This window comes from Salmo trutta, chromosome 4 (genome assembly GCF_901001165.1).
Source record: "Salmo trutta chromosome 4, fSalTru1.1, whole genome shotgun sequence".
NCBI lineage: Eukaryota > Metazoa > Chordata > Actinopteri > Salmoniformes > Salmonidae > Salmo > Salmo trutta.
The window spans coordinates 21,076,818-21,088,673 of record NC_042960.1 but is presented as its reverse complement, the minus strand read 5'-3'; the positions used below and the strand labels follow the sequence as shown (position 1 = coordinate 21,088,673).

Here is an 11,856-nt window from a genome sequence, read left to right as displayed (position 1 = left end):
CTATATCCGAAAACCACATGTATTTTTTTTCTGGTGATTTTGTTGACGTTATTTTTGTAAGGCTTGGGCTGCATCAACCTAACATGAGATGCATGCCATCATGCCATGGTGGAAACATTTAGGGTATATGACTAACAGGCTACTGTTTGCACTTATACATTAAACATATCTCTCAAAAGTTAATATTTGCAAAGATATCAGTAACAATTCAAAGCCCTAATTATTTGACAGAATTGATCAAATGTGGTAAGAAGATTCGACCTGATCCGACCTTTTTGTCCAGCACCGAGTTTAAAATTAGCAGTGCCAGAATCAATCGAGTTTTCTAGCCTATTTGTGCCAGCTTCTACTGGTGGTACGTCATTATCTGCGCGCACAGTTTATACTGCATATGCTTGGGGGCCCCGCGGTGCCATCGCGCTCACATTCAACAGGAGGCAAGTGGTGGATGCGGATGGAAACTTATACTTCGTATTTTGCCATCTTCACCGAAGTAGAGGCATGCACTCAAAGCTAAAATTCTAAACGGGATGCGTTCAGGCGACTGCGGTGGAGTCGAAGCTGACAGGTCTTTTTATTCAAAGTTGAGATAATTTTTACTGGCGTATTGCGGAGAGGTGCGTTGCGCGCGGTGGTGCAGCTATCTACTCTGTTTCTCTAAAGATTAAGGACACAGCCTGAAAAAACTACTTATTCCACAGTAGGAAGTTACAATTTAAGTCACAATGGCAGCTGTGGCACTCAATGGATCGAACATAACAACCGGGAACTTTACGAATCAGTTTGTTCAGCCGCCTTGGCAAGTTGCCCTGTGGTCGGTTGCCTACAGCTCCGTTTTGGCTGTGGCTGTGTTCGGAAACCTCATTGTCATATGGATAATTCTCGCCCACAAACGAATGCGGACAGTCACCAACTATTTCCTTTTGAACTTGGCATTTTCGGACGCATCCATGGCCGCCTTCAACACATTAATTAATTTCATATATGCTGCCCACGGTGACTGGTACTTTGGAGAGGCTTATTGCAGGTTTCACAACTTTTTCCCGGTCACCTCCGTGTTCGCAAGCATCTATTCGATGACTGCAATTGCCGTTGATAGGTAGGCAACTGATGCTGATCATGCCTACTTTTTAAATCAATAATGGTATTTATGTATTATGATTAATTATGAATTATTATGATTATGATGGTGATCTATACACTTTATTATTCAGCACTTCTCATGATTCTTTACAAGCATTTTCCACCAGTAAAAAAAAACATAGGATTCACTCTTCATGGTGATGCTGATGAGATTGTAGGGGACTGGTATCCCCCCCCCCCCCCTCAAGTTGTTATTGAATGGAGATCACACACCATGGCTGAATTTTTTCCTGTTTAAGGAAATGTACGTTTCTTTGTTTATTCTATCTAGGCAGTAGATTGTGTGTGTGTGTGTGTGTGTGTGTGTGTGTGTGTGTGTGTGTGTGTGTGTGTATGTGTGTGTGTGTGTGTGTGTGTGTGTGTGTGTGTGCATACCTGCATGTGTAGGATGACAGTGTGTTGTGTGAGTTACAGTGTGTGTGTGTGTGTGTGTGTGTGCGTGTATATGTGTGTGTGTGTGTGCATGCCTGTGTGTGTGTGTGCATGCCTGTGTGTGTGTGTATGCCTGTGTGTGTGTGTGTGTGTGTGTGTGTGTAGGGTATATATTGTGTGTGAGCGTGTGTCTGTGCATGCATGCATGAATGTTAATTTGTGTGTGTGTGTGCATGCCTACGTGTGTCTATGCTGGGGAGGGCAGTCTATTGCATGTGTAATCATGAGTTTGTGTGTGTGCATGATGCGTGCCTGTGTGTCTGTGTATGTGGATGCCTACGTACATGCATGTGTGTACACTTATGCCTCTGGAGTCAGTGGAGAGGTTCAAAGCAGCACCGACCACAGAGGATAATGAAAAGATAAAAAAGATTAGTAACCGTGAAATTAACCACGCTTTTCATCTTCTTGATGGAGGTCAGGGAGGTGAAAAATATTTTGAACTTACCTTGGCAGTCATGTCAAGAGACATGGAATATCCAGACTACTGCCATCTATCCAGACCATCAGAGCACAGTTGTATTACAGGTTCTATGTTGGAAATGTAAATCTAAATGGAGCCGGTGTCAGGTTTCTGCAGCGTATTCTGGCATATCAGTAACTGCAGGTTTGTCATCATTATGGCCCTGCTACACTATAGCTATCGGGCGTCTGGTATTGCCGTCAGTCATCAGCCATTGGGGGGATGCTTCCTTTGAAATCACTGAAAGCCTCTATACTGTCCATGTTGTGCTCGCGTTGCGTCACGTCCAATGGCAGCGTCCAAGCTCAAGAATCTCTTGAGGTTCAGTTCTCCATGGCTGACACACGTGTTCATTCTATCTTGTGAATTTAAATCATTAGAAATCAAGTTGATTTTGGTTGCGTATGGCCTCCACTAGACACCATTGGTTATTTTACTAAGATTTACGAAGCCAAGAAGATACTGGCGAGAAGAAACCAACAAGCTACAAGGATTATTTTCACATTGTATACAAAAGCAACTTGTGTAATTAGAGGATCATTTAGTACAACCACTAGCAAAAATTGAATGAGTACTTGTGAGAAACTGGACTAAAGCTATTGCACTTCTGCATAATCAATGAATATGGTACAGTAGGGGAAAAAAATAGAATAAGGACGCTCTTCCCCTCTGCTCCTCTGCTCTCAAAACAACACGCTCTGTGTAGCAGGTAGAACGTCACATTGACCATGACGGTGATGGCCTAGTTGCATGTGGGGTGGCAGAGTATTTTGTGTGTGTGTGTGTGAACGGGCGATCATGTGCTTGCATCTGTGTAGGGGGTGGCAGTGTAGCGTGGGAGTGCGTGCGTGTGTTTGTGTGTGTAGGTATACACTCATATGACCAAACCAGTAATCACTCTTCACTGGGCTTTACTTACACTCGAGGAAACCAAAACCTACATTTGGACAACGCCCCTAATTACAGTCGTTTGACAAATTGGCACAAGCGCACACTATTATTGGACGTTTTCAGATGCTAATATCTTATTAATGGAGGTCTTCAGGGGGTGTCACTGGGAAAGCCTACACACATCCATTCCGGTGATGGAGGTGCCTCTGAGGGTTGTGTTAGTGTGCATCCACTTCACATCAGTTGACCATTCAGAGAAACGCTACCCCTTAGATAAATGTGTAGTTAAATATGTATAGTATTCTTGGATCTGCGCTGCCTTGCCAACTCCTATGGTCATTATTATGCCTTGTCATGCCAATACATGGCTTGATTATGATCAGAGGAGCTGGCTATAGCACAAACGGATCTGGTGTTAACTATGAAGTGCATTGATATACACTGTGTTCACAGAGAGTCATCTCTCCTCTTATTTCTATAAGAAATTGATTGGTTGATTGGTTGATTGGTTTCAGTGAATTTAAATGATTCACTCATTTGACAGCAGATTGATTGGAATTGGCGTTTTAACTGAATCGTATTCACTCAACGGGGTGTCAGTCAAACACTATGAGTTGCTGTCTTACTGTTGACACCATTCTCCGATAGTCTGCTAAAGAGATGAGACAGACAAGACAGGACTTGTTGTTTTGACCTCAAAGTGAATTGTTTCCCGACACAACAGGCCTGAAGGGTTGTTTATACCCTAGCCAAAGCCAGATGCCAGACTTGGTTTGTAAAAATAACACACACACACACACACACACACACACACACACACACACACACACACACACACACACACACACACACACACACACACACACACACACACACACACACACACACACACAAGCACTTCCATAAAAGGCATGCATGTACGCACACACACCCTTGCATCAAACACAAGTGGCTTGGCACACACAAAACACACACACATCCCCCAATGACTCTCTTGTCACTTAATGAGATTATCATTTCAAATGGGACTCTGGCTGATTTGATGTTGATCAATATCCCCATGTTACATCATATACTGCAGAGCTATGGTGTGATAATGGAGGAGAAGTAGTGAGTGTGAGCCACTGGTATCTCCTGCAGCGCTGCGACAACACAAAAGGAGCATCCTTTAGGCTCTGCTCTCCATGACCTTCCTGCAGCCGAGGCAGACAAATTCCATCTTTTTTAAGTGTCCCTTCGATTTGATCCCCCCCATGCCAGAGATGAAGAGAACAAGAGGACAAGAGAACATAGATTTGACCCAGATTGAAACACATAACCTCCAGTCCTACTTGTTGCATGGCTGAACTGATGTGCAGCGCAATCCAGACAGTCTGTCGCATTGGAAATGGCACAGGGTTGCAATGTGGTGGCCAACCGTAAATGTGCCCCACCTTCTATTAAGGGCAGAATGTGCCCCCATTCCACCCCTCCATCCCTATTTCCTGTGGAAGTAAAACTCATTTCCTGAGTGAACAGCACTTCAGATAAGACTCCTACACACACCTATTATAATAAAAACGGCAAGACATCCTCCCACACACACTCACGTTTAGCGGGAAGAGTGTGACGAGGTGCCAGTCTGTCAGCGAGTGTATTCTTTGAGATGGGACTGATTTGATTTACCATTGTTGGTCGTTGACACTCTTCGAGCAAGTCCCTCACTTCATTATTCTTCGTTATTCTTAGATGGTCATGTTAGGCGTAGCAGCCCATAACTGATGTTACCGGCTGAGACTATGCAAGTTACAAAATCATTTAAGATCCAATGCAGACGTTTTTATCTCAATATCAAATCATTTCTGCATAAAAATTAAGTACCTTACTGTGATTGTTTCAATTAATCCCTGTGGCTCAGTTGGTAGAGCATGGTGTTTGCAATGCCAGCATGGTGTGTGCAACGCCAGGGTTGTGGGTTCAATTCCCACAGGGGGCCAGTACAAATTTTTTTAAATAATGCATTAAAATGAAATGTATGTATTCACTACTGTAAGTTGCTCTGGATAAAAGCGTCTGCTAAAATGACTAAAATGTGAAATAGTCAAAAAGAGACAAGAATAGCTTCTTAGCAAAAAGCAATTTCTCAAGTAAGTCAGCTGTTATTGGCAGAGAGGTGGTGTCACCAGGCAGGATAAAACTCCATCCCACCAAAACAGGCTGAGTTTAGGCAGTCTTTTCAAACAGCTCTTACACTTAAAGGTCATTATCACAATTTCACAGTATTATTCCAACCTCATAGTGTGGAAATATATATAGAACACAGATAAATCCAGTGTTTCACTGCACTGGGCCTTTAATGAATGAAATGCTCAAATTCTTTCATTGCTAATTTTGTGATGCAAAGGGAGCGTAAGACATTTTGGAAGACTGATGTGTAGGCTACTGCAGGATTTTCACCCTCTACCCTTTTCATGCATTACTTCCACCCTTTATCCCTTTTATGCCTAAAGAAATGACGAAATGCTTCATTGCAAGTATCAATTTTGGTCTTGGCTGCCCTTGGGTATTGCTTTCGCCTAAGAAAAGGACCTCAGGAAAACACCATAATGAGATTTCTGTGATCAAATACAATGAAGCCCTGAAAGAGCAGCCCCCTGCGTGGTTCGGCTCTTTTAATCAACCAGTAGCACTGTACGTACTCGCACAGACACACACACACACACACACACACACACACACACACACACACACACACACACACACACACACACACACACACACACACACACACACACACACACTTCATTCACCTGGACTGCTACTGAAGTTAAATGGACTAATTCTGAATTCCTCTCATCTCAATACCAGGGCCCAAGTGCCACTCAGATTAAATGCCAAGATTATAGACGAGTTAAGGGACTGCACGGACTGCTCTCTAGCGACGGCCCTTTGGGGGATTTCCGAATGTCATTGAGGTGGCAGCCAGGGCTCTGAAAGTTATCAGAAACAGAGTCCGGAGGGGAACTTGTCTGTTAGCGAGGCGCTTCATTCAAGGAAAGGAGATAATAATTAGCATTAGCATCAACGAGCCGTGGCTCTCAGTAATGGACAGTCATAAAGTGAGGCAAATCAGAGGACACAGAAGCATAATAAAGTGTGTCCCCAGGCTTACAGCGTGTTTAGAGTAATCTCCCACTAATTTGGACGATCCATTGTTTCAGCTTTGTCCGTGGCTTTGTTCTAAAGCCTCTGGTTTGATATGAATGAATCCATGTTACAATAGAGACCACCAGACCTCAAGTGGATTTCTGAACATCTTTGTGTTTTAGTAACACAGGAGCAATGTTGCAGTCAATTCCTTCTCAATTCAGTACAGGAATTGAATGAAATCATTCAAATTGCATGTCAAACATGTTATATAACCTTCACACATTCATTTATGTAATTTGCCACTACAAAAACTAAATTAATGAATGGGACATCCAATTAATTCCCTGACTCCACACACCCTGAATGAGCGGACTTCCTCTGATTCAGAGGGGTTGGGTTAAATGCGAAGACACATTTCAGTTGAATGCACTCAGTTGTACAACTGACTAGGTATCCCCCTTTCCCTTTCCTTATGTTTGACCTTCAACCCCATTTCGACATCTTGACCCCTGCAGGTACATGGCCATCATCCACCCTCTGAAGCCACGGCTGTCGGCCACAGCCACCAAGGTGGTGATCATGTGTATCTGGGCGCTGGCCGTGGTGCTGGCCTTCCCCCTCTGCTTCTACTCCACCATCCGCATCCTGCCCCGCCGGACCATCTGCTATGTGGCCTGGCCCCGCAAGGAGGACGACCCCTTCATGTGAGTAACGGCACCTTTAGCCCAGGAGCCTCCTTTGTAGACTAGCCTCCGTCAAGCCTTATAAAAAATACAGTATATACAGTTGAAGTCGGAAGTTTACATACACCTTAGCCAAATACATTTAAACTCAGTTTTTCACAATTCCTGACTTTTAATCCTGGTAAGAATTCCTTGTCTTAGGTCAGTTAGGATCACCACTTTATTTTAAGAACGTGAAATGTCAGAATAATAGTAGAGAGAATGATTTATTTCAGCTTTTATTTCTTTCATCAATTTCCCAGTGGGTCAGAAGTTTACATACACTCAATTAGTATTTGGTAGCATTGCCTTTAAATTGTTTAACTTGGGTCAAACATTTCGGGTAGCCTTCCACAAGCTTCCCACAATAAGTTGGGTAAATTTTGTCCCATTCCTCCTGACAGAGCTGGTGTAATTGAGTCAGGTTTGTAGGCCTCCATGCTCACACACACTTGTTCAGTTCTGCCCACACATTTTCTATAGGATTTATAGGTCAGGGCTTTGTGATGGTCACTCCAATACCTTGACTTTGTTGTCCTTAAGCCATTTTGCCACAACTTTGGAAGTATGCTTGGGGTAATTGTCCATTTGGAAGACCCATTTGTGACCAAGCTTTAACTTCCTGACTGATGTCTTGAGATGTTGCTTCAATATATAATTTCCCTTCCTCATGATTCCATCTATTTTGTGAAGTGCACCAGTCCCTCCTGCAGCAAAGCACCCCCAAACACGATGCTGCCATGCCCATGCTTCAAGGTTGGGATGGTGTTCTTTGGCTTGCAAGCCTCCCCCTTTTTCCTACAAATGTAACGATGGTCATTATGGCCAAACAGTTCTATTTTTCTTTCATCAGACCAGAGGACATTTCTCCAAAAAGTACGATCTTTGTCCCCATGTGCAGTTGCAAACCGTAGTCTGGCTTTTTTATGGCGGTTGTGGAGCAGTGGCTTCTTCCTTGCTGAGCGGCCTCTCAGGTTATGTCGATATAGGACTCGTTTTACTGTGGATTTATATACTTTTGTACCTGTTTCCTCCAGCATCTTCACAAGGTCCTTTGCTGTTGTTCTGGGATTGATTTGCACTTTTCGCACCAAAGTACGTTCATCTCTAGAAGACAGAACGCGTCTCCTTCCTGAGCGGAATGACGGCTGCATGGTCCCATAGTGTTTATACTTGCGTACTATTGTTTGTACAGATGAACGTGGTACCTTCAGGCGTTTGGAAATTGCTCCCAAGGATGAACCAGACTTGTGGAGGTCTACAAAAAAGGTAGGCCTTGAAATACATCCACAGGTATACTTCCAATTGACTCAAATTATGTCAATTAGCCTATCAGAAGCTTCTAAAGCCATGACATAATTTTCTGGAATTTTCCAAGCTGTTTAAAGGCACAGTCAACTTAGTGTATGTAAACTTCTGACCCACTGGAATTGTGATACAGTGAATTATAAGAGAAATAATCTGTCTGTAAACAATTGTTGGAAAAATTACTTGTGTCATGCACAAAGTAGATGTCCTAACCGACTTGCCAAAACTATAGTTTGTTAACAAGAAATTTGTGGAATGGTTGAAAAATTAGTTTTAATGACTCCAACCTAAGTATATGTAAACTTCCGACTTCAATTGTATCTTTAAAGTTTCTTTGTTTATTGGATAGAGAGCGATAGAGGTGAACGATAAGAGAGAGAGTGCTGAAAAAGCAGTAGGACAGATTTGAACTCATGCTGGCCGTGGTACATCGCACCAGGCCACCTCATTCTAGCCGTCTATACGACTACTTCATATGAAGAGGGTGTTTAACACCCTCTTTCATCATCATAAGCCTCTTCATTTCACTCAGTTTTACATGGTTACACTTTATGGTAGCTTATGCATTATGGGAACACTGCCGCTACCTCGCTCTCCAACCAAGGTGCATAAATTGAGGAGCAAACTGAAGTGAGGAGGATATTCAGCAACTATTGGAGGACAGTGGAAGTTGATAGAAAAGTGTATTTATTGTTATTTCAGCTCATGGGCTTCTTCAGGGTTGCATTATGGCAGCATTAGCATTTGTTGTTTTACAGTATAAACGCGTCATCCTATTAGCACCTACAGTAAGCTTTTCTCTCTTCCCTTCTGCTTTTCACCTCTCTGGAAGTGCACACTGGTCCTCTCGTTCTACATTTACATTTTAGTCATTTAGCAGACGCTCTTATCCAGAGCGACTTACAGTAGTGAATGCATACATTTCATTTCATGCATTTTTTTTTTTTTGTACAGGCCCCCCGTGGGAATCGAACCCACAACCCTGGCGTTGCACACACCATGCTGGCATTGCAAACACCATGCTCTACCAACCATGCTCTACCAACTGAGTTCTCTATCTCTCCACCTCTCCTCTCTCTCTCTGTATCGCTCTCCCTCTCCTCTCTCTCTCTCCTCTCTCTCCCTCACCCTCCCTCTCTCTCCCTCTCTCTCCTCTCTCTCTCCTCTCTCTCTCTCTACTCTCTCTCTACTCTCTTTCTCTCTCTCCCTCTCCTCTCTCTCTCTACTCTCTTTCTCTCTCATCTCTCTCTCTCTTTCTCTCCTCTCTCTGAGATTTGAACTGCTCTTTTTATCATGTCTAGTTTACCTTACCCTTATTTTCCTCCCTCCTCTCATGCCTTACTTCTCTGCCCGCATATATATCCTCTTTAAAAATGGGCCAGAGCCCTTTTGCTCATTGTTGTTTCTAATCAATCATCTTTGTTTACATTCTGGTTTTCTTCTCCCTGTCGTGCCCAGGTTTCATATCATTGTGATGCTACTGGTCTACCTACTGCCCCTAATGGTAATGGGCATCACCTACACCATCGTCGGGGTGACGCTGTGGGGGGGAGAGATCCCGGGGGATTCATCTGACAACTACCACAGCCAGCTCCGGGCCAAGAGGAAGGTAAATCCAGATCAGACCCGAGATTATAACCCACGACACAACAAACACAACGTATTTACGATGCTCTGTCAGTACCACTGACCCAGAAAAGGCATCTCTGGTTCTGGGGCGACAGCGCTTCAGGTCTCAGGAACCTTAAGGCAGTAGCAATGCTATATACGCCATCCACTAGGATTTTCACAGACAGATAGATGTGATTATTGTGAGTTTTTGACTGTATCTTCAAAGTACCAAAAAATCACTCAAGTGAGTTGGCAAAGGGTTAGTGTACTACGGCGACATACAATACATCAAAACACACATACTACACCCATACTGTACTATGGGGACAAACTCAGAGTGTGTTTATAACAAGATAATGGAGGATTTACTGTGTCTTTATGGGTTTCGACATTCACAATAACTATTGCGTTACAGTCTGGGTCACCTAATCCAGCACATTGGTCAATCTCCGCAGACGAAAACCTAGCAACACAACCTGATCGCTGCAACACAGCACAGACCTTTAAGTCTATGAAAAACCAATTTGAGACGTTAGTTTTTTCTGACTCGTGGTCGCCGTTCCTCCATCGACCTTGTTTTTTTGACGTAGTTGCTTTTTGACATGCAGCGCTAGCTTTGAATGCTAATGGACTCCTGAGGCACTGTGAGCTTGGCCCTCCATCTCGTACTGATGTCAAAAGTCAACACTTGGATATACTCTCTGGACTGTCTACTCTGTGAGTCACAGGCATACTCAGACCGTCAGAACAGTTGACTTGTCAGTGTTGTTTTCTGGTTTTGAGAATAAAATGTGCTTCCTAAGAAAGTAGTTGTGTTAAACAGAAACCGGAAACATTTATTGGAAACTGCTCCAGATTTTTGGTACACACTCCAATAAACAGATTACATTTTGTTTGGGATTTTGACCCATTTTGTCTCTTAGAAATTTGTGCCAATGGGATTCAGTATCGACCACAGTGGGTGGGTCAGGCCCTGTCCATCCTGGCAGTAAGACTAAGAGGCTCCTTAAAGGGGCAATCTGGGATTCAAACAACAACAAAGCTGTCACCCTACCACCTTTTTGCTAAACAGCTAAGGTATGGGGCTGGATAAATGTAACAACTCTCAAATTCATAGATGAAGATATGGAAGCAAGAACTGGCCATCCATTTGAGTTAAAACATGTTTGTACTAATTCCAGATTGCCCCTTTAAACTGGGAGCCCTGCTGGGTAAATGGCCTTAGGCCGACAGGAAATATGGGAGATGCACCTCCACTGGGAATTAATATGAGTGATAAGGATTGGACTGGAGGCACTAGAGTGTCCACACTCTAGAGACAAGAGAGATGGAGCGTGAAGTTGGCTAAAACACGAACGGACTGGAGCACCAGGTTAGGCTATTGTATATGAAGAGACCTTTCTATGTATCAGAACAATACCTCTGGATAAACCATAGAGTTTCAACAGTGAGAAGGTCACCTCCACCCCCAGGCCCATATTCATAAAGCATCTCGGAGTTGGAGTGCTGATCTAGTATAAGTTTTGCCTGTAAGATCACAATGAACTAGATGGTAACTTTACATGAAGTAAAGTAGTTGGGCTTGATTTAGCTCTTTAAAAGTATTTTTTGTGGTAGTGGAAGAAGTTATACTTTACTATTTAAAGCAAAGCAGTTACTGTACCTATAGTCAAAGTTAAATGTAGAAAAATAATTGGTCTGATTACTTTGACATACTACTATATATCAATTGTATTACTTTGGACTGTGCGACAGTTAGATCACACATTTCATCAGAGTTAACTACACTAGGACTACTACACTTGTATACACTCTGCTACTAGAACACAACAGTATTTGCAAACTGTAATAATAGAACACAGAAGACAATGTTTTATACAAATAAACCCCCCAAAATCACTATGTATTTGGATGAGAGTCCTCTCTGGACTGGAGGGAGATCAGTGGGACCCACTGGCCAGAAAAGGGGAACCCCTTCCCTCTGGCACCTTTAAACCCAAGGGACACACACATGTTAACTGAGCATAGCATACATAGGGCCCTATAAAATCTATTTTATTTTTTGCCTGATTTGTCTTGTTTCTTCCCATATTCTGTTTTCTCCAATTTGTTTTTTCAGGTTTCATTCCCCCCCATTTTTTTTTTTAGGTTTTTGCT

The 11,856-nt window shown here is 43.0% G+C and overlaps 1 protein-coding gene across 1 annotated transcript in view; it reads left to right on the top strand.

Annotated features, from left to right (window-relative positions):
- Window positions 1-410: 410 nt before the first annotated feature.
- Window positions 411-11,856, top strand: part of LOC115192031 (neuromedin-K receptor-like) — a 31,854-nt gene continuing 20,408 nt past the window's right edge. The window contains exons 1-3 of the mRNA XM_029750118.1: window positions 411-1,099; window positions 6,574-6,762; window positions 9,547-9,697. Coding sequence (XP_029605978.1) covers window positions 726-1,099; window positions 6,574-6,762; window positions 9,547-9,697 — 714 coding nt within the window. The 5' untranslated portion in view covers window positions 411-725. The remainder of the gene's footprint in view (window positions 1,100-6,573; window positions 6,763-9,546; window positions 9,698-11,856) is intronic.